General features: G+C 38.2%; 1 protein-coding gene across 1 annotated transcript in view; it reads right to left on the reverse strand.

Moving 5' to 3' along the window:
• The window catches only part of ABCA6 (ATP binding cassette subfamily A member 6), a 60066-nt gene extending 41605 nt beyond the window's left edge, over nt 1-18461 (reverse strand). Inside the window, exons 1-9 of the mRNA XM_045984737.1 lie at nt 18291-18461; nt 17115-17215; nt 15379-15577; nt 14167-14328; nt 12559-12665; nt 11783-12009; nt 8099-8240; nt 6901-7086; nt 2471-2618 (exon numbers count right to left, since the gene is read on the reverse strand). Coding sequence (XP_045840693.1) covers nt 2471-2618; nt 6901-7086; nt 8099-8240; nt 11783-12009; nt 12559-12665; nt 14167-14328; nt 15379-15577; nt 17115-17210 — 1267 coding nt within the window. The 5' untranslated portion in view covers nt 17211-17215; nt 18291-18461. The remainder of the gene's footprint in view (nt 1-2470; nt 2619-6900; nt 7087-8098; nt 8241-11782; nt 12010-12558; nt 12666-14166; nt 14329-15378; nt 15578-17114; nt 17216-18290) is intronic.
• Between the last annotated feature and the right edge of the window lie 8884 nt (nt 18462-27345).

Genomic DNA, 27345 nt, shown 5'->3' on the forward strand with positions numbered 1-27345 from the left:
CTTGACTACAGGGGTGCATGGTTTGTTCTTGATTTGGGCTCGGCTCATGATCTCAGGGTGGTGACATCCAGCCCTTCATCAGCCTCTGCCCTGAGCACGAAGCCTGCTGAAGATTTTATCTTGATGGTTGCCCCTCCCCTCACTCATGGCGTTTTCTCTCAAAGACAAAAAAAAAAAGAAAAGAAAAACAGAAATCACAAAGCATTAGAGACTGTGGATTCTGAGAAGCAAACTAAGGGTTTTGGAGGAGAGGGGTGGTGGGGGATTGGGTGAGCCTGGTGGTGGATATTAAGGAGGGCATGTATTGCATGGAGCACTGGGTGTGGTGCATAAACAATGAATCTTGGAACAACCAAAAAAATTAAATTAAATTTTAAAAATTAAAAAAAAAGAAATCGGGGGATAGGAGAAGAATAAATGAAACAAGATGGGATTGGGAGGGAGACAAACCATAAATGACTCTTAATCTCACAAAACAAACTGGGGGTTGCTGGGGGGAGGTGGGATTGGGAGAGGGGGAGCGGGCTATGGACATTGGGGAGGGGAGGCGAACCATAAGAGACTATGGACTCCGAAAAACAACCTGAGGGTTTTGAAGGGTCAGGGGTGGGAGGTTGGGGGAACAGGTGGTGGGTGATGGGGAGGGCACGTTTTGCATGGAGCACTGGGTGTTGTGCAAAAAGAATGAATACTGTTACGCTGAAAAAAAAAATAAATAAATAAAAAGGGAAAAAAAAAAAAAGAAATCACTTGATCACAACAATAGGGTTGAATATCATACTGAAATTCCCACGGTATGTGAGTGCAAAGTACAGGGAGAAATTGTATCTGTTCAGGATAAATATATTTGCATTTTCCAAATTTGAAATAATAAAATGGTGTTTGTCACTAAGGGCTTTACCAGAAGTCACAGAAAGATAGGGTTATATAAAATAATTGCATAGAAACATATAAGACAGCTTTAACTACAAAGTGGAAAGAACATAAAAAATAAGATAAATAAATAAGATTTGCAAGGAAAAATGGCATTCTGATTCTAGCATGTGTGAAGGAATTCTGGACTTGGGAAATTTTTGTTTGTGAGATAGAGAAAATTTAACTGAGTAATGTAGTTTTGTAAATATGAACAACATATAAAAAAGTTTCAGGGGGCGCCTGGGTGGCTCAGTGGGTTAGGCCTCTGCCTTCAGCTCAGGTCATGGTCCCGGGGTCCTGGGATCGAGCCCCACGTCAGGCTCTCTGCTCAGCAGGGAGCCTGCTTCTCCCTCCTCTGCCTGCCTCTCTGCCTACTTGTGATCTCTCTCTCTCTCTCTGTCAAATAAGTAAATAAAATCTTTTAAAAAAAAAAAGTTTCAGAATAATGCTAAAAATATTCTAATTTTTATGTTGTTATTTCCTTAAAGGATGGGCATCTCCCCTTCTGAAATGGTCCTCCCAAGGGGAATTAGGGAGAACCTGATTATTTCACATCTGAGGCCCTTTCTAGCTATTCAGTTTACAATCGGCCCCACATTCTTCTCGGAACTATTTTTTAAAAAGATTTGTTAATTTATTAGAGAGATAGAGCACAGGTGGGGGCTAGAACAGAGGGAGAGAATCTCAAGCACACTCCCCGCTGAGCAGGGAGCCCGACACCGGGCTGGATCCCACAACTCTGAGATCAAGACCTGAGCTGAAACCAAGAGTCAGACACACAACTGACTGAGCCACTCAAGTGCCCCAAGAACTATTTAATAAGAAACACTTCACTGTACGATGGCTCTACATTAGCCAAAGCCATGTTAAGAACTAATTTATTTCAGCCTGTTCTAAAAAAAGTCTTAAATATCATTCTTTAAAAACACGTTCTGGTTGACTTATAAGTCCATCGGAGAAAGACAACTATCATATGATCTCCCTGATATGAGGACGTGGAGATGCAGCATGGGGGGTTAGGGGGATAGGAGAAGAATAAATGAAACAAGATGGGATTGGGAGGGAGACAAACAATAAGTGATCTTAATCTCACAAAACAAACTGAGGGTTGCTGGGGCGAGGGGGGTTGGGAGAGGGGGAAGGGGGGTTATGGACATTGGGGAGGGTATGTGCTATGGAGAGTGCTGTGAAGTGTGTAAACCTGGCAATTCACAGACCTGTACCCCTGGGGATAAAAATACATTATATGTTTATTTAAAAAATAAGAAATAAATAAAAAATTAAAAAAAAACACGTTCTGGGATTCTTGAAAAAAAATAATATTATTTAATTACTCTGTATTTGTAATGTATATTATTAAAACCAGAGGAATAATTGTTTTTACATATAAATTCAAACCATTAAAACTCTGAAGGAGAAATTAAGAACTCATTCAGCTTGTGATGGGAAAAATTTGTTATTCTTTATTTCCTAATATACATCTATATAACCTTCAGTAAAAATACACGGTGTGATCAGTATGTGCAGAGGTCAGAGAAAAGACACCTTTACTTACAGGGTAAGATTTTGTCAAAGTATAATGCCAATGCCAAGTAGAAAAGTGCATCAAAAGCCAATACGGAAAAAGTTGCGATCATTACATATGAGTCTCCTGAAGGGTCAGTGAAAATTATACCATTCATAGTATTATCCAAGTAGATAATCTAAAATTTAGACAAAAATAGTCATTAATAAATATTTAAGATAAATATATACAAATAATTCAGCATAGCAGCAAGAATTATCATTTTATTAAGTAGCTTTTTTGAGAAGCCCTTATAATGAAGTTATTGGTGTAACTATTTCTACATGACAACAATCCAAGGATTATTAGAAGGAAATACCAACTTAAAAAATACAATATTCTAAGAATAGGAATATTTTTAAATGATTTTATTTATTTATTACAGAGAAAGAGCACAAGCAAGAGGAAGGGCAGGAAGAGGAAGAAGTAGACTCCCCCCTGAAAGGGAGCCCAAAACAGGGCTTGATCCCAGGACCCTGGGAATTGTGACTGAGCTGAAGACAGACACTTAAGGGACTCAGCAACCCAGGTGCCACTGAGAATAGGAATTAAAATGATAATCATTTTTTGTGTTCATAAAGTCATTGCAATATTGCAAAATATCTATGCAGCAAAAAGTAGTCATTTTAAAAAGAATATGATTTGAAGCATCTTAGTAGGATAATGATAAGAAAATTCTTTTTCTAGTTATTACTGCAAATAAAGATATGTTTATAATTCTGTCATGTAACCACAGGCGTTGCACTCTAGGTAGTATTCTAAGGCTTTTTATAATATCTCATTTAATCCTCATCATAACCCCCGGGGCAAACCTTATTATTTTTATGTGCATTTTACATATGGTGGAAGTGAAGCAAATAGAAATTGAGTAGCTTCACCAACCAAAGTCAAAGTAAGGAGCAGCAAAGGTGAACTCAGAACAAAGGAAGTCCGGCTCTCAAGCTTAGTTCCTCGCACTAGACAATATTCAAACCTATTTATGTTAAAATTTTAACATTCAACGACAAATTTGAGTTTATTCTGGGAACACAAGTCTGGGTTGGAATTTTAAGATCAATCTATGTAATTCAACATAAACCAGATTGAAGGAGACACTAACGTGGCTAATCATTGAACATGCACAAAAATCATTTGACACAATTTAACATCCACTTATAATGAAGAAAGTCTCTTCACAAACTAAGAACATAAGCAATCTTCTTTAACCTGGTAAAACAGATGTACAAAGACCAACATCAAATCAGGCTTATTATGAAATGTTAAAAGCTTTTCCTTTGCTTTCATTTCTATTCAACATTATACTAAAGGTCCCAGTCTCCACAATAAGACAAGAAAAATAAGTAACTGGCATAAGAACTGCAAAAAGGAAAAAACTATCATTATTTGTAGACATTATGACTATATGTAAGAAAATCCCAAAATAAAGTTCAGAAAAATACGAGTTTTAATAAAAAATTATAGCAAGAAAACTGGATACAGTGATTTCTGTTTTTTACAGAAATCAGCTGCATCTCTACATTAACAAACATTTAAAAATAATAATTTAAACACAGATGCTATTTATAATGACATTAAAAGTATCAGAAACTTTGGAATATATAAAAAATGTGCAAGGCTCAATACTTAAAATTAAAACAATTACTAAGTGAAAATGAATGTGAAGATATTTTATGTTCATGATCACAAAGAAGTGCCAGGGTGTCTCAGTCAGTTAAATGTTCAGCTCTTGATTTCAGCTCAGGTCATGATCTCAGGGTCATGGGATCCCCTCCCAAGATTGACTCCATGCTCAGTGGGGAGTATGCATGAGATTCTCTCTCTCCCTCTACCCCTCCCTGCTGCAAGGGCTCTCTTCCTTTCTCTCTCACATTCTCTCTTTCTCTTAAATAAAAAACGGAATTTCTTTAAAAAGTGTCAATTTCCCTCAAATTGATTGAAAAATTCAACTGTACCAAAATGTCAACAGCTTTGTGCACACATACATAGGTGCGTGTAGAACTTGATAAGTTAATTCTAAAATTTCCATCATTCAAAGAACCTAGAATAGAAAAGACTCTCTTGGAAAAGAAAATCAAGTGGTAAAATTATTCCTACCAGGTATCAAGACACATCAGTAAAAACAATTAAGACAATGTGGTAACAGAGCAAGGACAGACAGGTCAGTGCATGATTGGTTGAGCTGGGACAAAGGAAATACTGCAATCTATTCAGGGAAAGGATGCCTTTTCAATAAATGAAGCAGAAGAAATTGGATATTCATGTAGAAAAATTAATATTCCTTCTACCTATAGATACACAAAAGTTATTTTGAAATAGATTTTGTATCTGAATATAAAAGCCGAATCAGGGGCGCCTAGGTGGCTCAGTGGGTTAAGCCTCTGCCTTCGGCTCAGGTCATGATCCCAGGGTCCTGGGATGGAGCCCCGCGTTGGGCTCTCTGCTCAGCAGGGAGCCTGCTTCCTCCTCTCTCTCTGCCTGCTTCTCGGCTTACTTGTGATCTCTGCCTGTCAAATAAATAAATAAAATCTTTAAAAAAAATAAATAATAAAATAAAAGCCGAATCAACTGAGCTTTCATATAAAAATGGGGGAATATCTTTAAAATCTTGGGGAATGCAATGATTTCTTAAAAATACAAAAGCACTCTACAGAGAAGAAAACTTGATAAACTGGACTTTATCAAAATTAAGAAACTTGTTCATTAAAACACCGCTAAAAGAGCAAAAATGTCAGCAATTAGTAACTGAAAAATGTCTCATATGCAGTATATGTAAGAAATTCCTACAAAGTAATGAGGAAAAGATTTTTTAAAAGTCAGGTAAAAAATGGGGGGAAAGGGCACCTGGATGCCTTGGCTGGTGAAGTGTCTGCTTTTGGTTCAGGTTTCCATCCCTGTGTCCTGGGGTTGAGCTCAGCAGGGAGTCTGCTTCTCCCTCTGCCTCTGCCCCTCCCCACCATGTTCTCACTCTTGTTCTTTCTCTCTCTCAAGTGAATAAATACAAAATCTTTTTTAAAAAATGGGGGCAAGACCCGGATAGGCACTTTATAAAAGAGAAAAACCCCAAAATACCTCTACACTATGAAAAAGAATTAAATTTCATTAAAAAATCAGGAAAATGCTAATTAATACCACAAAGATTATTCCCGCAGATCTACCAGAAAGGCTAAAATTTGGACGACTGACAATACCAAATGCCAGTAAACATGTGTAACTCTGAACTCTTGGTGCAAAAGTAAATTGATGCAATCACTTTGGAAAACTATTTGGCAGTAGCTATGATGATTAAGATACACATATCCTAAGTCCTGCTATTCAACTCCTACATAGATACCAAAGAGAACTGAATGTCCATATTCACTAGGAAATATGTGTAAGAATTTTTTTTTGCAGAACTAATATTAGTCAAAAACTGGAAAATATTTTTGTTTATCAATAAGAAAATCAAGAGCACAGTCACACCACAGAATACTACATGACACTGTACTACAGCGACATTCCAGCTATGGGTAAGATCTGAAAACACAATGTTGAATGGGAAAAAAGCCAGATCTAAAACAAAACAAAACAAAACAACAACAACAAAAAAAACCCACCACCAACAAAAAACACTTCGTAGAGTAGCACTTATATAAAGCTGAAAACAGGCAGCACTAAAAATTTATACTTAGAAACACACATTAGGCGGTAAATGAAAAGGCAAGAAGTGATGATCACAGCAGTTTTATCTTTAAGAGGAAGGAGTGTGGGGCGCCTGGGTGGCTCAGTGGGTTAAGCCCCTGCCTTCGGCTCAGGTCATGATCTCAGGGTCCTGGGATCGAGTCCGGCATGGGGCTCTCTGCTCAGCGGGGAGCCTGCTTCCCTCTCTCTCTCTCTCTGCCTGCCTCTCTGCCTACTTGCGATCTCTCTCTGTCAAATAAATAAATAAAATCTTTTAAAAAAAAAAAAGAGGAAGGAGTGTTTGGAGATTTGACGTTGTGGCATCCTACTTCTTGATCTGGTTCATGATTATTTTGATATACTTAATAATTATTTGTTAAGCTCTCGGTAGTCCTGAAAACTTTTCAGATTTTAGGTTTCAAACAGAGGTTTGCACAACAATTTTTAATAAACTAGAGAATGCCTTTGTTATGTAAAGTACAAGGAAAGGGAAACAGTCGCATGTGAAATGTAAGAAAAGAATACTTCAAAATGAAAATACACCTGAGACGTGAAAATCTGTCTTAGTCAAGATGTTTTAATCAAGTTTCCTAGAGTGATGATGATTTTTCTATAATACAATAATAACATTTTCAAATCTAGCTTTAGGGGAAAAAACTGTTTAGAATAAATACTCTTATTTTGAAAATGTTTGACTATGAAGGGTCATGAAATAGCAAATTCTTTGGGAAGTTCAGTAATAAACGAATTAACTTTGTTCTTACCTTACTCATTCCAGCAGTGAAGGCGAAGGGGCTACAAAAACTCAAAATCCACTCCAGAGAGGAAGGAAGTTGTCTATAATACACAGTGAATCCCACACCCCCACAAAAGATATTGAGGAGAAACATAACCAAATTGGTGAGGAGAGTTTTCTTTAACAACACGCTCATCAGGAATGTTAGAGCAATCTGAAAGAGAGAGAGAAGATAATCTGGTCGTTCAACAGATTTAGTTCACCGAGAATCATTGGCAGCACCAAAAAACCTGGATCTTCAGATCATAAGTATTTATCAGTGAGACAGTGATGGAGATATTTACAATAATGATCAGCTCTTCTCTCAATGCTTTTATAAAGAGGATCCTTTTTTGCCCTCCTCAACTACTGGGCATTTATAGTTAAAGAAAGGGCAGGGGGAAAAGCTGTCTGAGAGTTGGGGAAAGAATAGAAATGCAGACCTGGAAACACTGAGAGAACCTACGTTCATGTATTAACAAAGAGCATCTATGTACTGTCTGCAGAACTTAGAGGTTCCTGTTTTACAAGAAGGAAGAGGCATGACATGGGGAGTAAGGACAAGGTGGAGTGTCAGAGGGAGATACCGTGAAAGCCACCTCATTACAGAGAACTTTGGGGAAAGGAGATGGGTCCAGCCCTCAAGGGCATCCTCACTAAAATATTCTAGAAAAGCCTTAGAGTTAGGACGCCTGGGTGGCTTAGTTGGTTAAGCTGCTGCTTTCAGCTCTGGTCATGATCCCAGGGTCCTGGGATCGAGTCCTACATTGGGCTCCTTGCTCAGCGGGGAGCCTGTTTCTCTCTCTGCTTCTGCCTGACGGCTTGTGCTCTTGCTCTCTCTCTCTCTCTTTCTCTGACAAATAAATAAATAAATAAATAAATAAGATCTTAAAAAAAAAAAAAAAGAAAAGAAAAGCCTTAGAGTCAAAATATTTTCAGAATCAGAATTTTTTTCTTTTTGAAGCATCATTACAATAATTCAGACCTTTATGCAAAAGAGAGGTCCAATTTTATTTACATCATTTTCTCACCCTCATAGACTTTCTCAAGCAAACACACACACACACACACACACACACACACACCCCATGAAGGAAATAACTGTAGTAACCTCCAGAGAGATTAATTTTTGCTATAGATAGCTAAGATCTAAAGCAGAGAATGTGGTAATACATGTATGAACTTACCAAAGATAAGCCATATAAGAAAAAGAGTGTAAATATCACCAGGAAGCCCGTCATGACTATAATTTGGGCAGATGTTATAATAACTGTAATCATTATGGAAATAATGAAGATGAAGGTAGCATAGATTAAGCCGCAGGAAAGCCTAAAAAAAAAAAAGACAAAAAATTATTTCAATGATTTCAACTTCATTATGAAATATTTGAAACATACAAAAATATCTAAAGAACAGCACAATATTTACCCTTCTACTTGCCACCCAGATTAGTAACTAGAGTATTATTAATCAACCACATTGGCATGGCTGTACTGCTGCCTACTGGCTAGGCATCAGCTCTGTGTTCACATATTGTATAAATAGGATGAATGCTACGTAAGTTGTATCGTTTTGTATGTGTCCTTCTGCTGCTTGCCTTTAACAATGTTATACATTGCTGTGTAATATTTCATTGTCTGAATATATCCCAAAGTTTTCCTCCTCATAGACATTCAGGTTGTTTCCAATTTTCATTTCTGGTGCGTGGTTGCTAAGAACACGCTTGCACTTGGGAAAGGAAAACAAAATAAGGTGAAATTTGAGAGGGGGGCACACCAGAAGAGGCGCTGAACTCTAGGAAACAAACTGAGGGTTTGTGAAGGAGGGCGCTGAATGGAATGAGTCCTGGGTGTTAAATGCAACTGATGAAGCACTAAATTCTGCCTCTGACATGAATTAAAAAAAAAAGAAAGAAATAAAGAAAAGAAAAGAAAAAAGATGATCCTTGTATGTGTCTTTTTTGGAAAATGCACAAAAGTTTCTCTAAGGTGTAACAGCTGAATTGAAGAGAGTAAGCTTGTGTTTGGTGCCATCACATGTCACTGAGATAGTCTAATTGTAGACATGGAAGGAAATGTAACCGCTGCTGATCAATCCAGGAACCATGGAAGCATTGGGAGCAAATGATAATTTGAGCATTTTTGAGGATCTCAGCTAGTGGGACCTCCACTCTCCCTCACAGTAGAAAATTGAAATTTTATAACTCCATAAAGCCCATCCTATTATTGCTATTCTTATTTATGATTTCTTTCTTAAACCGATATAAATAATGGTATGCCCTTCAGTGTTCACCCTGCTTTGGTTTAGATGTGCTGGTGTTCACATGTTTATGAGGTAGTTATTAAGAAATAGTATTCAGTCTCGGATCTAACAAGCCTGCAGGGTGTTTGAGTCCAAGCCTCTCATTTTCCAGATAAGTAAACTGTAGTTCCTATTGTACTTAATGGGCCTTTTCAAGGTCAACAAAGTATATCAATAACAAAATTAAGATTTGTTGCAGCCCTTCCTAGTTCACAGCTCCTTCCTCCACATAAAATTGCCTAACTAAATGAGAATTCAACAGCTGAAAAAAATAGCGAGATTATTAAAACCAGGAACTTGCATCAATATGTCCCAGTACAACAGGTTTAATTACTGCTTATTCAACTTCTTTTTAAAGGTCATGTCATTACAATGATTCAGCCTTTGTTAGAAACATCAGCATTTTTGGAAAGCATATGGCATTCTGCAGAATCCACTTCCTGAGTACAGAAGGGAACTACTATAGGTAGGAATTGAAAATCTATGGAGTAGGAGAATTAACACATGAAGGAACTTAAAACGTTACCTAGAAAAGGGAACTCATTGCAGAGAGTGGGGTGAGGGGAGATGTCAATAAAGCAATAAAAACCTTCATGATAAAAACACAGTAATTCAGGCATGGCATTAAGTAATTTAACCCAGTAACTCAGAAATTCTCATGCATTTCACATTTATTACATTACTTTAAAAAAGGCTGCCATAAAATTTATTTCCAATAGATACCCTGTACTTAATAAAAACATTTCAGATTTTTTCCCTCTTGGTTTTAAGGACATATAAATCCATTTTGCTAAATTTAGTTTACATGCATAGGAGAAAGTATTTATCCTGAGAATGAACCCACATCTAAATATCCAATACCTTTGTGATTTTAATCTAGAGTTGACTTGTGCCTACCTATTCTCAGGAGACTGCAAGGATGCTGACCCTCAGAATATTCACTGGACTGAAAAATAGTCCTCTTTACACAGATCTCCCCCCCCCCCCCACCTTTTTCCTCCTACCAAACTCCATTCATTCCTTTGCATTTGCCAAAGTTCCACTGCAAACCAATTTTCTCCTTCCTTTTTCGTTTCAGAAAATGTTTCCTCTTTTTTCTACTTCATGATTACGGTATAATAGAATCAAAACTCCCTCCTTTAACCAAATACACTTTATAGAAAATTTAAAATTTCCTAGACCAAAATTTTATTTCAGAGAACATGTGGCTTGCAAATAGTTCCTTATCCATTCCAGAGAGTCGACTCCACATTGATAAGCACTAATTTTCTTTCTTTTTTTTTTAAGATTTTATTTATTTATTTGACAGAGATCACAAGTAGGCAGAGAGGCAGGCAGAGAGAGAGGAAGGGAAACAGGCTCCCTGCTGACCATGGGATCATGACTGAGCCCAAGGCAGAGGCTTTAACCCACTAAGCCACCCAGGCGCCCCATAAACACTAATTTTCTTGATATGGGTACTATACAAAGAAATATTGTCTAGGATTCAATGTTGAAAAATGTTAAGCTTCTTTTGGGGTAAAATAAACAGATTCTTTTTCTTTTTCTTTTTCTTTTCTTTTCCTAGACAACATGGATTTTGTAACTGATTGCATTGCAGAATTCTCTGCTTTGGCCTCTTGGAAGCTTAGAGCTCGCATGATCTGCATTTTTACCTGCTAGTCTTACCTACTTATCATTTTGTTAGGTCCTTGTTTCTACTCCTCAATTATTTGTTTTTATTATAATACAAATACATGTAGACAGATAGATACATATATAAATATACATATGTTTAAGTATATTTAAAAATCATTGAAATCATTTGTGAATGAAACAAGATACAAATATAACAATATAGGAAGCAAATGTTCTTATTAAGCCATTCTTATATGCCATCCTAAGTGCTGTAGGTGCTGGCCACATTTTCAACATAGAGCACTGAAGTGCTGCAAAAAATACATCCCTCATGGGGCACCTGGGTGGCTCAGTGAGTTAAACCCTCTGCCTTCGGCTTGGGTCGTGATGCCAGGGTCCTGGAATTGAGCCCTGCACGGGGCTCTCTGCTCGGCGGGGAGCCTGCTCTCCTCCCCTCCCCTCCCCTCCAACCTGCCTCTCTGCCTATTTGTGATCTCTGTCAAATAAATAAATAAAATCTTAAAAAAAAAAAAATCCCTCATGACCAAACCTCTGAACACAAGCCAGCCATTACAGGATCATACTTTTTCAGCGTGAGGAGGTGTGGAGAAATCAAATAACTGTGGGCCGACCAAGCAGGAGAGTTGCATTCCGGGCAGCTGGGTTAGAGTCCCAGCTCTGGAACACATCTTCCATTTGATATTGGGCAACTCTTTTACCCTCTTTGATCTTCCTGGAACCTCGACCATAGCATTAGCGTAACATACTTATGGCGTGGAAAAAGTGCTCAGCAAATCATAATCGTGATGTTGCGTAACAAAATTTTAAAAGGAGTAAATAAAAAAATCAGAACAAAAGAAAAAATAGCCAGTGCGTCAAGCTTAACTGTAATGTTGTGACATAATAACGCATTTTTACTGCTTCCAAATTTCTGATGATTCATTTGCACTCACCAGAAGGCTGATTCTTGCAGACCCATTATTTTCATAAAATCCTTGCACTTTTTCCTCTCTTTTGTAACACTGAGTGATACAAAATATATAAACGGGAAAAAGTAAAGCAGGCAGTAGAAGATAAACAGCTCCTTTTGAAGAACGTCTTTATACATAAAGGGTAAAGTCTTCATATTTACAGCAGTAATTGACATCAACTCCTCCGCCACGGAGTGATTTGTTGTGATCTACAGTCGGGTTTAAACAAACAAAATCGTCACTTAAAAATAGAAACTGGTGAAATCTGATTAAACTATGCAGATTATAGCAATATCAACTTCCCGATTTTAATATTATTCTGTGGTTATGAAGATATAACAGGAGACCACTGTGTGAAGGGTACATGGACCTCCCTGCACATTGTTTCTACAATTTCTTGTCATTCTGGAACTACTTGAAGATTTAAAGTTGGAAACAAAAACAATGTGTTCCTTTGCCTAAATCCAATTTCAGCATTTGTTTTTGTTTTGTTTAAAGATTTTATTTATTTGTTTGCAAGAGAGAGTGAGAGTGAGAGAGGGAGAAGCAGACTCCCCACGGAGCCGGGAGCCCGATGCGGGACTCGATCCTAGGACTCCAGGATCATGACCTGAGCCGAAGGCAGCTGCTTAACCAACTGAGCTACCCAGGTGCCCCAATTTCATTATATAAACATGAAAACCTGAGTACATGTCATCTTTCATCACAACCTGGATGCCTATGGCATTAGCTTACATTAACTTTAGAACTTTCGTTACCTGTATAATAGCAGCATTAATTGCGGCTTGTAAAGCCACAAATCCACTACTCCAGTATTTGGACAGAGAACAGGAATGCTCATCATCATCCAGATTCCAGCAATGAGCTACGAGCCCAAAGAAGAGCATAACCAACATTATCAGGTGAAAGCAATTCGAGAGTAAAAAACAGGTGAAAGCAATTCGAGAGTAAAAAACAGGATTCCAAGAGAAATTCATCTAGAGGAGGCTGCACCAGTCAGAATTTACAGCCACATAGAAAAAAAGAGGAGCAAATGAAAATTCTTACGGAGGCAATTTTATTCATGGAGACCGTAGCTTCCATAGAAAGTCTTAGAAAATAAAAAGACGATGAAAGCAGACATTCTGCTCCAACCATGCTAGATTCTTTGCTCTGTCTCAAAATGCTAAATGCACTCTAATGCTACAGCCTGTTTTGCTCATATGTTCTCCCTACAGGTGGATTCATTGCTCACTCTTTCCCTCTACCCTTATCTCTCCTCAGAAGCAAATTCAGCACAGAGGTCTTTCCTGGCTACCGTAAGTAATAACATCTAAAAGAACGTTCAGGCTCTGTCTTCTAAGCCTGCTCTGTTTTACTTGGTGGTTGTATCAGCCCCTGGCAGAGGGCATTGTTTTTGCCCCACCCCCTGTGCCTCACTGGAACGATTCATGCAAGCAGGCTCTGTGTTTCAGTCACTTCCATCCTCAGGGCCAGAACAGTGCAGGACACATAGTAGACACCCAGTGAATGAATGGAGAACAACCAGCTCTATTAGCCAAATCAATTCTGCTTCCTAAAAGGTCCTCAAAGCCATTCCTTCTCCTCAGCTGCCTCCACTCTGGTCCAAGCCAACACTGGCTCCCTGGTATGTTTCTTTGCCTTTTCCCTGACCCCTCTGCAATCCATTCTCTGGGCTATATCCAGAGAACTCCCTTAGTCCTGGGAGTCTTATCACTTCTCTGGCCTGATTAAAGAACCTCCACAGCCCTCCATCATCCTAGCTTTGCAGGACATCACAAGATTTAGGCCCGGGGTAACTTCAGCCCCACTCCTGTTCGTGTTCTCTGTTCAGCTAAACAGCTCTTCTTCCAAATATACTAACAGATGCCTGTTGTCACCCCAGGGCCTTTATACCAGCACGTCCTCTCTCTGAAATACACTGCCTTTAGCACCCGCTCCCCATGTGCTCTTCCTTCTCATTAGTTGAAACCTCACTTTGCCAGGCAGGGCTTCTCTAATCCCACAGCCTATGAGGAACTTCTGGTCTAAGTCTCCTGCCCTCAGCACCTTTTTCTTGCACTTGTCATTACTATTCAGTGCCTGCTTTTCCTGCGAACCTGAACTTCAGCTGAGGCTAGGACCTCTCAGTCTTCATCACTCTCTGTAACATTCACCTACACATTCACTTTACATCCGTTAGATGATTCAATAACGTTTTAAGAGTCATCTTCTAGTGGGAAGATAGGACTGACCTTGGGATAAGTTTAGCGATAAAATGTGCTTTCTCTATTTTCTCATGTTCTCTCAAAAACATCTCTGTTGCCCATCCTGACCTATCTCTTATGTTAAAAACATGAAAAGTGCCATTTTAGATGGAAAGTCACCTGCGAAAAGATCTTCCTTCAAAAATGGAATGTAATATCCCTGAAAAAATTTTAACTTATAAGAGAAAGTGTCATTGAAGACAATTCCCGCGATGTCTGTGATATTGTCTAGAAGTATTTTATCCATGGATTTTTGGTTCGGTACTCCAAGGATCCTTCTTTCTGTGAATGACAAGGTGAAAATAGACATGAAGGCTTATACAGAGTTTCACCACAATGGGTGTGATATCCAACTGTGTCATCAAATATTTTTCACTGGAATTAAACTAAAATCATTTTCCATTTAAATTAAACTGATCCCAAAAGACAAGCAGGTAATTTTTTTTAAGTGTTTTAGATTCTAGAATCAGAAGACATGCATGAGAATTTAGTGTTTTCTTTTCATAATGGCAAGCATTACGGCAAGTTTCAGGTCTATAAAAATATGACCCTAGGGTAAGTATGCATTAGAGAATTGGGATACAAAAAGAGAGGTAATTGGAGTAGTTATTATACAGTCAAGGGATTTCAGATGTCAGATTTACTGAAGCAAAAACACCTCATCTGATCTTTGCCTTGTGAGGAAACTAAGACCACACAGTGACCCTAACAGCCAGCAATGTTACATATTAGGAATTGAGGATTAGAAAGTAGACAGGCAAACTGCACCCACCTTGCCCCTGAGTGAAATACACATTTTTCCCTAGTTATCTCAGTTACAGAGTGACTTCATTTAGAATGAAAGTCTTTAAAGATGTTTACAGAGTATACCATATGTGGCAAGATATCTTGAGATTATCCATCCTTACTTTTCATGGGTCTGAAATTATGTCTAATAACCATGACTTCATTTCTTTTATTTAGATGTTTTTGATGCTTTTTTCCTGAGTTATCCATCTTAACCACTGTATTTCCACGTTAAGAAATCTGCACCCACGAGTGACATGTTCTCCTAGACACTATGCTACAAATCTGAAATTATAAATTTATTTGTTTTAGGTAAATTCCAGTAGAAATGTAGAACTCCCTAGCCTGGAGTCCCATCAAGCTGAAAGGGTTTAAAAGGCTACTTGTTATGAGAGAAAGAAAAAGCTAACTAAATCTGTAAGCTGTCATGAAACCTAAATAATTCGCATAATAGATCACGATAAGTTCAAATTAAACACAGTCACATTGTACCAAAAAAGATATAAAATAATATCAGTAATTCTTTATTGCCATTAGTACACCTACCTTTCAAAAGTGCAAATGTTGTTTTATTCATTATCTCCTGGGTTAGATCAGAGACAGGTGTATATACAAAAGCTACAGAGTTATTAACATGATCTGCCCTTCCCAGATCTTGAGGAGGCAATTCAGGAAAATACATATTTTCTCTGAAATGTGAAAATAGTCCCATGTACAGCCCCAGAAGTATTGGGAGTGCCCATTCCTATAATAGGGGGAAAAAGAATGAATTCAGATTATATTCCCTTAAAAAGTTCAGTCAATACCAAAGAACTGTTGAAGACAAATTCCAATTTGCCACAGGGTTGGCTTCTCTAAAATTCTCTGCTTTTCAGAGCAAAGGGAACCCAACAAAAGATGCATATTGAGATCGTTGCCACATATATTATTGTCCAACACTAGAATTAAATTTGCATTAAATCATGAACTACCGCAGAAGCCATCACAGAAACTAACAGAGTGGTGACCAAGATGGCAATTCTTATGCATGGCATCTGACTTTACAGTCTACAAGACACAGACTATCCCAGACAGAATTCATGGTGGCAAATAGCAACATTTTTGTCAGCTGTCACATTCTTGTATTGGAAATCAAAGAACATGAAAAGAAACTGAGTGGGAGAGACTGCCTGGTAGCTCACCAATATTGGTAATCTCTTCCTGCTTAGCACAATGCTAGACAGCATTCCCAGCCTCTGGAAATTAAGCAGGACCAAGTGATTGAGTTCTAGCCAATGGAATGTGGGCAGAAATGCTATGCACCCCTTCAAGGCCTCGCTCGAGGAACCATGCACAACCTTCTATATTCTATCACAGTCCCTGTACTTCCTGATTTTTTTTCAAGATTTTATGTATTTATTTTAGAGAGAAAGGGTGGGGGTGGGGAGGGACTGATGGAGAGTGGGGGAGAGGGAGAGTAAGAGAGAGAAAAGGAGAGAGACCCTCAAGCAGGGTCTCCACTGAGCACTGAGCCCACTAGGGGCTCAATCCTATGACCCTGAGATCATGACCTGAACTGAAATCAAGAGTCGGACATTCAAACGACTGAGCCACCCAGATTCCCCCATACTTCCTGGCCACCTAACTGGATGCAGAGTATCCTGGGAAGGTCTCTAAGGCCTGGGGAGATGGCAGTGTCCCTGGGTGAAGAAGCCTGGGTCCCTGAATGTTTGTGTGGAGGAGACTCCTTCACCTACCAGACCTACTTCAGTTTCACTGCCAACCTTATTTAGACTATGAGCAGAGGGAAAAATAAATCTTTGCTGAGCTCAGCCCCTGAGATCTGGGGTTATTACCTGTAGAAAGCCTACCTACCTAATGCAAACTGACCATCAGTGGTGTTACTTGGTCATGATTCTTGGAAATAATCTCTGTGTATAAAATCCATGGCTTTGAAAATAAGTCCCCCAAATTAAAATTTGTCGGACTATCAGCCATCCTTTTTATTATTTCCTTACTCTAACTAAAACTAAAGTAGAAGCTTTAATAGTTGCTATAATTTACCATACAATTAAATTTTCACTTATGCTTTTAAAAAAAAGTGAGTAATATTTTTAGTCTTTGCAATTCTACATTATGTTTCATGGACAGCTATGAGTCTCTTGGTTCAACACGTACAATGGGAGGCAACCTTAAAAATAATAAATCCAGTCTGCTACTTAAAATATAAAATAAAAGCATCATTAGACAGTAAAATACAAGAATGGTGTGAGCTGCAGAAAGAGGCAAACTTTCAAACATACCAATAAGCTCTCTCTTTTCATTCTCCATTTCTGAAGAAAATTCTTGTACAGAAGTGCTTGAGTTTGCTGATACACACTTTTCTGTTTCATATGCATTTAGCCTGTTATTTAAAAACAAGGAAAAGGTAAATAAGGTAGAACATAAACTAGACAAATAAATGTAATAAGAAAAACCTTGGGAAGTGGGGAAGAAAAGAAAAATCTTGATCATATTTTGGGGGAAAACATTCCCTACCTTTAAGAACAATAAACAAATGTATTTAAAATACTATTTTAATACTACATGACAGCAAAATTTTACTCATAGTAAGCTATTTGGGAGAGTGGGTAATGGTGGGATGATAGTGGCCAGTCTCACAATTTTACAGAAATACAGAGTGCAACAATGGAAAAGATATCATTAGATTTTAAGACCTATAAGATTCTTCACATTTTCGTACCTTTTATAACAGAAATTCAGCTATATGAATAGAGTAATTGAATCATATCTCATCTGATTAATAATAATTTTTTGTTCTTTGTATTTAAATAGAAATGCCAGAGCCAACCAAATTAATCCACATTCTGATTAATTAAATTCATTTGAATAATTAATTATGTCCATTAGCTGTATCCTCAATGAAAAGTTTTCTTATAGTACTACCTTCCAGATTAAACTGAACAGCTTTAGTCTCAACTAGCTGAATCAGACTCAAACTAGCTGAAACTTGATTGTGAGACACCAAAAAACCCAACTCATATCAATTTTCTGAATTCAGAAGTACCTAAATAACTGAGGAAGCAAATGACCAAGTAAGAAGAAAGAAAGAAAGAAAGAAAAAAGACAGGCATCACATGGAATGTAATTTTGCCCAAATGTTTGCAAATAAGCCAACAGAGATTAATTTTTTCAGTTTTTCCAATCTCAGAATTAAATTATTTTAGATTTGTGTAACAAAATATTCAGACAGTTCTTCCCCAGCTAGTACAGAAGCAAATTTTACTATTTTCCTATATTCTGCTATTGTATCTACACAATAAAAGTTGGTGGGGAATAAAGAGAAAAACTTTATCATTAGGTCTTATATTGAAGAATATAATACATATGAGTGTTTGGAAACCTCTAAAAAATAGACTGATTTCTAGCAGTGTCCCCCACATATTTGGCATAGCACAACAAAACGGAGCTTTACTTACTGTCAGAAAAATTAGGAAAGTACTCTGGAAACACTGTCAACGCACAGTTCTCTCTTTGTGTACAGGAACAATTAAAATTTCCTTATTGCTACTTCTTCATTTGTTCCTTAGATGGGTGTCTTACCCAGGCTGCTTTCTGAAAGGGGGTGTAGTCAGACCAAGCTGCACATGATGAACTTGTTTTGTTTTCTGCCTTTTCTTCCCTAAGCCAATTATTTGCAGGGAAATGATGGTTCAGTGGTTGGTTGGGAATAAAAAAAAAAAAAAAAAAGCCTTGTGTTTGTGCACTTGGCCTTTCAACTTCAGGGATAAGGGGTAAAATGGTAAACAAGGAAAATGGAACTAGCCTGTTGGACATGATGAGACCAAGATGGGAAAAAAGCAATAAACAAGTAAAAACAATCTCTAACCAAACAAAGTAGTTAAATGTGTATGAGAAATCTTTAGCCTTTTTTTTTTTTTCTACTAATGCCTAAACACAACTGCCAATGATGTAGTTGACTAATTGGTACTGAATGGGCAGAATGTGCTGAAGCTGATTTTTTTTTTTCCCTAATAAAGCCAAGCAACCCATAGTCTGCCTCAGAGAAACACTTAATTTGGACAAATGAATAATTATGAACAAATTCCTTTCTCTGTTCTGCTCATAGTGGATGCAGGATTTCAGAAGGCATATGAACAAAATAAAAGTAAGACTGCCAAGGACTAAAAAATATATAAAAAGATTCAGGTCAATTTTTTATGCATGAAGACTGGGGAAAAAATAAAATTTGTTCAACTGCCATCGCATAGTCTATCTCTCTCTGTAAAGAATTGCAAACTTTTCTTGACCTGCCAAAGTAAATGGCAAAACAGGAAGCCAAAGTCCATGAATTGGGAAATCTCAAATATTTGACATGGCTCCCAAACCACAGATGTTAATAATCATAAAGCTGACAGTTGTTCTGGAAGAAAAAAAAAGATAATTTTTTAAAAAATTAAGCCATAGTATTATATATGTATCTTTCTCTCCTTGGTAATTAGTTCTATTTTTAAAAAGAGTCAACAGTGAACTGTTACATGTCTTTTACATGAAAAATTGGCAAAAACAAAGGTAATAAAGATGTCCTAAAGGTCTCATGGTGGGGGGAAGGGGGAGGTCAAAAACACTGTTAAAATTTTGTATCAATAATAGGTCAATGATCTAAATAAAAATTTTGTTCCTTTTAAATTACCTGGAATATAGTTTAGATTTTTGTTAATTTTGTTGTTGTTTTAGATCCTATGTACTTTATTTGAGAAATCTATTTTAGGAATTTTCAATTTGTTTACAATTGCATTAAAATGCACAACTGCAATATCAATAATTATTTAGATATTTTATTAGTTTTACTTCTTATCATTGTTTCTTATATATGCCTTTTGTTCCTCTTTCTTGACTTATTTACTCTGACTTGTTTTTACTTGGAAGGTCATTTTCTTTATTTAAGCCTGAAGATTTCCCCATAAACAGTAACATAATAAAATGAAGTTTGCAAACTCTGGCTAGAAGTACATTGAAATGGTAAGTAAAATATATCAAAAAGAAAAAAGAGAGAGAGAAAAGGGGGGAAAAAGGGGAGTTTAAATATTTAACCAAATCCTTTCTTTAAATTTTTTAAATTTTTATTTATTTCACACACAGAGAGAGATCACAAGTAGGCAGAGCGTTAGACAGAGGGAGAGAGGGAAGCAGACTCCCTCCTGAGTAGAGAGCATGACATGAGGCTCGATCCCAGGGCACTGAGATCACCACCTCAGCCAAAGGCAGAGGCCCAACCCACTGAACCACCCATGCACCCCTATTTAACCAAATCTTAAAAAGAAACAAGAAAAAGGTAAAGAAAAGAAACCAAGAAACAATGGAAGAAATAAAGAGAAAGGAAGGAATATCCTCAGGTATTAAAAATGAAAAGAGAAATTAAAGCCAGAACTATGAATGGTTATGTCAGCAATCCAGCTGTTCAAAGAGGTGTTTCAATAACTCTATGACCTAGACTTGATGGATTATGAAGCTGGATTTCATATCTCTACATGAATCCAGAAAATTGACAGGACTGCTCTGTACTAGGAATAGAAACTAGTAAAACTACTGACTTCCCCAAGGAAATGGATGGATGTATATTCTTTACCCAATCTCTGGGTTAAAAAATAATATATCCTCCATAGTAATGAAAAGCATGAGCATATGTTGAACATGCCAGATATAGGACATAGGAAAAGGATCTTAATTTCTTCTCCCTGCATAGTAACACATCTAGAAACACAGCAAATATCATAGCAATTAGTTGCAATCTGGAGCCAAACTTGGGTTTGAATTCTAGCTCTGCCATGTACCAGTTGTGTGACTTTGCACAATCTATTTAACACCCCCCACCTTAAAATGGAGATTATAACTGTGTATGTGTGTATGTATGGTTACTGTGAGATTAAATCCATTAATATAAGTAAAGTTCATAAAACAATGCCTGGAAAATCATCAAAACTCAAAAAATGTAACTTGCTGCTGATAATCCTTACTCCTCCTATTTTTCCTCCTCCTTCCCCTTTTCCTCCTCCTCCTCTTACTATTACTATTAATCTGGAGCCCCTCTTACTATTACTATTAATCTGGAGGCCCAAAGAGAAGATGAAAACAATTCTACAGAGATAATGTCCAGGATTCAGGGCACAAGGCAACAGAGTTAAAGAAATATTCCTTCCAGCAGCTAAACTCACAAAGAAAAGTGCTGATCCCAGGGTCCTGGGATTGAGGCCCCTGTTGGTCTCCCTGCTCAGTTGGGAGTCAGCTTCTCCCTCTTCCCTTCCCCCTACTTGTGCTCTCTTGTGCTCTCACTCTCTCAAATAAATAAAATCTTTTTAAAAAAATGTCCATCATGAAAGAGAATCAATGGGTGAACAAAATGAGACTATTAGTACTAAAGAAGTGATATAAATTACATAGGAATAATAAATAATAAAACAGGAAGCAATGACAAGGAAGACTAATAGGGAAATAACTCGTTAGAACTTACAGATATTTAAAGGGACTAAAAATAGTTAAGATTAAGAATTTAATGGATAAGTTTTGTAGCAGATTAGGCACAGCTGAGGAGAAAATCAATAAACCAGAAACATAACTGAAGAAATTATATAAGATTTAGTGTAAAGACAGAACAGGATAGAAAAATATTAAAGACAAATTAAAAGACATGAAAGACAGAATGATGTTTCTAGCACATATCCAGTAGGCATTTTATAATAAGGAAAATAAAGGGAATAAATAAGAGGAATTTTCAAAAACAACTTGTATGAAAATTTTCCAGAATTGAAGATATGAGCACTCAGATTTAAAAGAAGAAGAAGAAGAAGAAGAAGAAGAAGAAGAAGAAGAAGAAGAAGAAGAAGAAGAAGAAGAAGAAGAAGAGGAAGAAGAAGAAGAAGAAGAAGAAGAAGAAGAAAAGAAAAAAATTCCAACAACTAACTTTTTTGTGGTGTTTTCAAAACATGAACAAGGGGAGTGGAGAGAGGAAAATACTAAAAAAACAATAAAACAGAAAATATGAGCTATAAACTAAGGTTCAACAGTCAGCCAAATGATGTCATAAATAATCAAATAATGTCAAAGTGCTGAGACAAAATAGTCAACTTTAAAGATTTTATTTTTTTATTTTTTAATTTATTTGACAGACAGAGATCACAAGGAGGCAGAGAGGCAGGCAAAGAGAGAGGGGGAAGCAGGCTCCCTGCCGAGCAGAGAGCCCAATGTGGGGCTCGATCCCAGGACCCTGGGATCATGACCTGAGCCGAAGGCAGAGGTTTTAACCCACTGAGCTACCCAGGCACCCAAAAATAGTCAACTTTAAATTCTACACTCAGTTAAATGTGCATGAAATAAAGATCTCCTCAGAGAGAATTTACCTCCTACACAACATGACTAAAAGAAAACTAAAGGATATACTTCAATTAAAAATAATTTTTAGGGACACCTGGGTGACTCAGATGGTTGGGTATCTGCCTTTGACTCAGGTCATGATCTTCCAGTCCTGGGATTGAGTCATACACTGGGATCCTTGCTAGGTGAAGAGTTCATGGCTCCCTCTCATTCTCTCTCTGTGCTCTCTCTATTTCTCTTAAATGAATAAATAAAATCTTTAAAAAAATTTTTGTTTTAAAAATAGCAAGAGTTGAGTCTCAGAAGTGTTTGACAAATAAGTTCCCAGTACTAATTATTTATTTGACTGTAAACAATATTTTGTGGGAGAGGATGCATAACTTCCCACCAGCCTGTACATTTCTTCAGTCTCTGCTAATGGAATCTTAGAGGTATCTACAATTTTTTAAAGATTTATTTTTTTAAAGATTTATTTATTTATTTTAGAGACAGAGAACACACACATGAGTGGGGGTGGGTGAAGGACACAGGGAGAGGGAGAGAATCTAAGCAGACTCTGCACTGAGCATAGCACCCATCCCAGGGCTTGATCTCTCAAAACTCTGAGATCATGACCTGAGCCACAACCAAGATTCAAACGATTAACCAACTGAGCCACCCAGACACCCCGAAGTGTCTATGATTTTGCAGAGTTTTAATTGCTAGTTAAGAACAGGACAAAAAAGAAAAGAAAAGAGAAAACAGAAGAACAGAGACAGAGTTGGCATGGGATCAGAGAATGCTAGGGATTTTCGCATGAGTGCTACGCCATTGTTTTTCCTCAGAGTATGTTGTGGAGGGGGGGTCCAAAGTTATTGGAATTACTGTCCTTCTCAACTCTCAGTCACTAGAAATCCTCCCATTTCACTTAAAAAGCTATCCTTATGAGCTATAATTTGAAAGATAATGCAGACGGGGACAGGCATTTGACAGTGTATGTTCATGAACAGAGGAACAGGATGACAATAGGATGATGTACACAGGTGTGAATACTGGCCTTATATAGGAATGCTTTTCATTCACACTAATGGGAAGAATGTTACAGTATATGGGTATACTGAAACCTGGCTGGTTGCTCAGACTGTGAAAGCTCGTGAAAACACTCTTCTAATTGCTTCCATTTTCACAGTCAGGTGGGAAGCAAGGTTTTCGGCTGAGAGTGAAAGAGGAGAGAGATGTGGTTAAGCAATTGAATCAGCCAATCTGGTGACAGAGTGAGTGCACAAGGGGAATGCAGTGCAGTTGCCAGGCAGAACCAAGGCTCCTCTTGAAGAAGACAGTGGCCCTTCATTTGAAGTGAGACTAGTTATTTTGTTCATGCGTATTTTCTACCAATGTTCATCTCCTAAAACAGGTTTAATCAAGATTGAGGTTTTGTCAGGAAATTATGATGAAGGGTGAGAGGGTCGGGCATTGATGGTGTATATATGGGAGTGGCTATTGGCAAAGGTCAGCTTTTCTCTTGAAAGGTTGTGGACTCCTAAGTGGAAATGGTAGATGCCTCTTCTTTCTTGCCAACTTTATTTGGGCCATTGGCTCCCAGATTTTACTTTCAAGTACATGGCAGAGAGCTCATTCACTGTGTCTGGAAAGGTTGTGGATTTGGGGAGGTTTGGCTATCTAGGACTATATCAAAGCTTTATTGAGGCAAACAAAGTATGTGTTCATAAATCATTTTCTAGATAAAGAAAATTTTCAAGTAAACTAAAACTTAGGAATTTTGGCAGCATATTAGAACTACAAGTTTCCTAGAATCTTAGCTGCGGCAGTACATCTAGCTTTCTATTTCTCCTCCTTTTGCATGTTTTCCTCTTATAAGCTTCTGTAGGTCGCTTATCTGCTTTACAAAGACCATGTACAAATACCCATTTTGTGGTCAGAGTGACTAGGATCCACTCTCGGGATTAGACCAACATTACTCCAGAACAAAACCTCAGTACCAAGAATTTATGAGTCTCTGTATAGAGGTATGCCAGCTGCCAGCCTCTCTGTTCTTGCTCAGACCTCTGGGACGGATCTCAAATGATCCCTGCCTGGTTCTGGTACTGTTCCCGTCTTGTCTGTCGTAATTGCTAGTCTGGAGTCGCATGATGTAGGTTCAGCTACTAGCAGCCCACTCTGGGAGCTTCCAAAAAAAGAGATAAAGCTGTCCTTAGGAAGCCATCCTAAATGTGACTGAAACGAAATTCTAAAAAAGCATTTTAAGGCCTTCCCTGTTTCTGAAATTAGCTGTGTTTCTTTCTTTAGGAAAGTTTGCTGACTATCTTACTGAGTAAGGGTCAGTCTTTTGGTAGTCGGATTCTCCTCATCTGGCTGATGATCTTTTTCCTTAAAGGCACATGACATAGGGGTCTCGAATGTGCAGCATGGCAGCTGGTTGTTGGTGGACTCTCGGGGCAACTGATTAGGTCAACGTTACCTTAGTTTGCAGTGTCCCTAATGTACTGGATTATTATCTCAGTTGTAAGGGCCTATTCAGTCAGAGCGGCCCCACCCCGGTTGAACTGCCATTTTGTTGTAAAACTTAAATTGACTCTGGCCCCCCTCCCCCCACCAGGGGAACTTACTTAAAAACAAGTCCGGAAACCAGTCCCAGGTAACGAAGTCCAAACACAAGGGTGGGTCAGACCAGGTGAAGGTATTCAATGGTGGGGGGGGCGCATCCTGTCTCTCTAGTTACCAACGAGGATGGGCCCCGCCCTTTGGGCACCTTTTGGGCGCCAATTCTGACCAAGGTGATAGGCTGGTTCAAATGTCTACTAGGGTAAATTGTAATTCAATGGGTCACCTAGCATGACTGTGCAGCTTTCTCTGTGTGTTACAATTTCATTGGCCACCTGTGCGTGGCCAGGCCCAACCACATGGCCTTTGCCCTTAAAAGCTAGTCTGGGAAACAGAGAGAAGTCGCCCTCTCTGTAAGAGGGCAGCCCCAACCAGTCTGTTTGATGGTTGGTTTGATTCTTGATGCTTGGCAAGAAATAAAGCTTTGCTTGACCTTTGCTTTGTATCAGTCTCGCTCCTTTAATCACAGACCCATTATTGGGGGACCCAACATTGGGGATCCAACACAGTGACAGTGTTAACCAGGCCACAGGGCCAACTCAGACACCTTTTTTTTTTCTCTGTTATAGGGATAAAACTGCCAAGAAAATGGTGCAGACATAGACCAGTGTTCCCACGTGCAGAGAAGAAACATGGCTAAATTTTTATAATCCAAGCACTGATTTTCCATGCCCACTGCCACTAGCAACCTGCTCACACATGTTATTTTTTCCATCTCAAGACACTTTTAGTACAAACTGGTTTATACTGAAAGCATTGCACATAAATTCTATGCGAATGTCAGATGGGAAAGTAGAAAAATCAGATGAGTAAACTGTCTCCAATTCCAACTTCTAGGAAGTCTGCCTGTAGACTAAAATGCCATTGATGGAATTTAGACACTCATGACCTTTAATTTCAAAAGGCCTCGGTAGCCTTGACCTTATTTTCTTGACCTTTCAGTACTACAACTGTGGATACCATAGGGGGTCTGCAGCATGGTCTACTAAACACAAAAACTAGATATGAATGTTTTTTAGTTGCATTATGTACCTAGCACAGAGAACTATATGGTAGGTCTTTAAATATTTGCTAAAATAAAGTAAAATTTTAAATATATACATTTTTATTACAAAATGTTTCATTTTTAGAAGAAACAAGAAAAAGAAAATTAAAAGCTAAAGAGATTATGTAAAGAAATTGTAGGAATAACCGCTCAACCTAAACCCTACTGTTGGCCCATTCAAAACCCCCCAAGGGCCTTAGGTTATAACATAATGGGCAAAGCCTCCCCCTCCGATCTCTGGTAGCCTCTGGCAATGTTGTAGAATATTCAGTATCACAGAGAACCTCAACTCAACTTTCAAAGCTGTGGACTCGTTTATGTCAGTTTCCACTATATAATAATAACCTTTGGTATTTTTTGTTTCTTCATCAATGAATCTGTGCTAGAATTCTGGCCACAGAACTCATGGATTTTTGGCTGATATAGGATGTTATGTTTACTAATAATTGCCTTGTTGATTTCTTTCATGACATCATTAATTTAACAATAGGTTGAGAGAGATTTCATCATATTAGGGTACTGCTGAACCCATCAGGAGTTATAAATGGCATTTCTTTAATATTCCTTTTGATGAGGGAGCAGAAGCTGGCTGAGGACAAAGTACAAGCTGACACCCTGCAACCTAACCAACCCCAAGTCTCGGGTAGGATATGTGTGACATTTTCCAGGGAGCTCCCAACCGTCTTAATGATGAGGGAGCAGAAGGCTGGCTGAGGACAAAGCAAAAGCTGGCACCTTGTACCCCCTCTCCACCCGCTCCCCTCAGTAATAAGTGTGACATTCCTCAGGCACCCCTGGCTGCCCTAAAAGAAAAACAAATAGTTAACTTGCAGAGATCACAATCCTGCAAGAGGGGGTCTCCCTTGGTTTACAAATGTCCTAGAGATTTACAACAAAGAAGCTTTCTTTTCAATAGCCCAATTTCCAGAGACAAATAACTCAGTTCCTCAAGCCCTAGTGTTGCCCTGCCCTCCATAAAACTGAAGGAGGCTGCGGGCAGAAGGAAATGTAAATAAAGTTAAATAAAGTTAAATTTCCTTGATAGAAGGAATACGACATTCCACCAGGAAACTCCCAATTGTCTTCGTGTTAGTGCCCCAATAGAGGGAGAAACGGCCTTGGCCTTCAATATCCTGACAGTCTTCTTTACCCTGATAGCCCTTCTGAAAACCCCTTTTGTCCTCACCTACCCAACTCCTGTGTATATAATCACCCACTCCTCAGGATAGCGGGGCAGCAGCTCTTTCTGCCCCCAGGTCCTGTCTCCGTGCTTTAATAAACCACCATTTTGCACCAAAGATGTCTCAAGAATTCTTTCTTGGTCATCGGCTCCGGACCTCACCCCACCGAACCTCACCTATATTCTAGAACTTCATCATTAATGCCTTAATGTTAATACCTTGGCAGAGGTCAAAACAACCTTAACTTGACAATGGCAAGGCTTCCTCTGTCTTACAGGTCCTCTTTAACAAATGAAATTCCTTCTGAAAAACCTCCCTTTTCCTTACCTCCCCCAG

The sequence above is a fragment of the Meles meles genome, chromosome 18 (assembly GCF_922984935.1).
Source record: "Meles meles chromosome 18, mMelMel3.1 paternal haplotype, whole genome shotgun sequence".
NCBI classification, from domain to species: Eukaryota; Metazoa; Chordata; class Mammalia; order Carnivora; family Mustelidae; genus Meles; species Meles meles.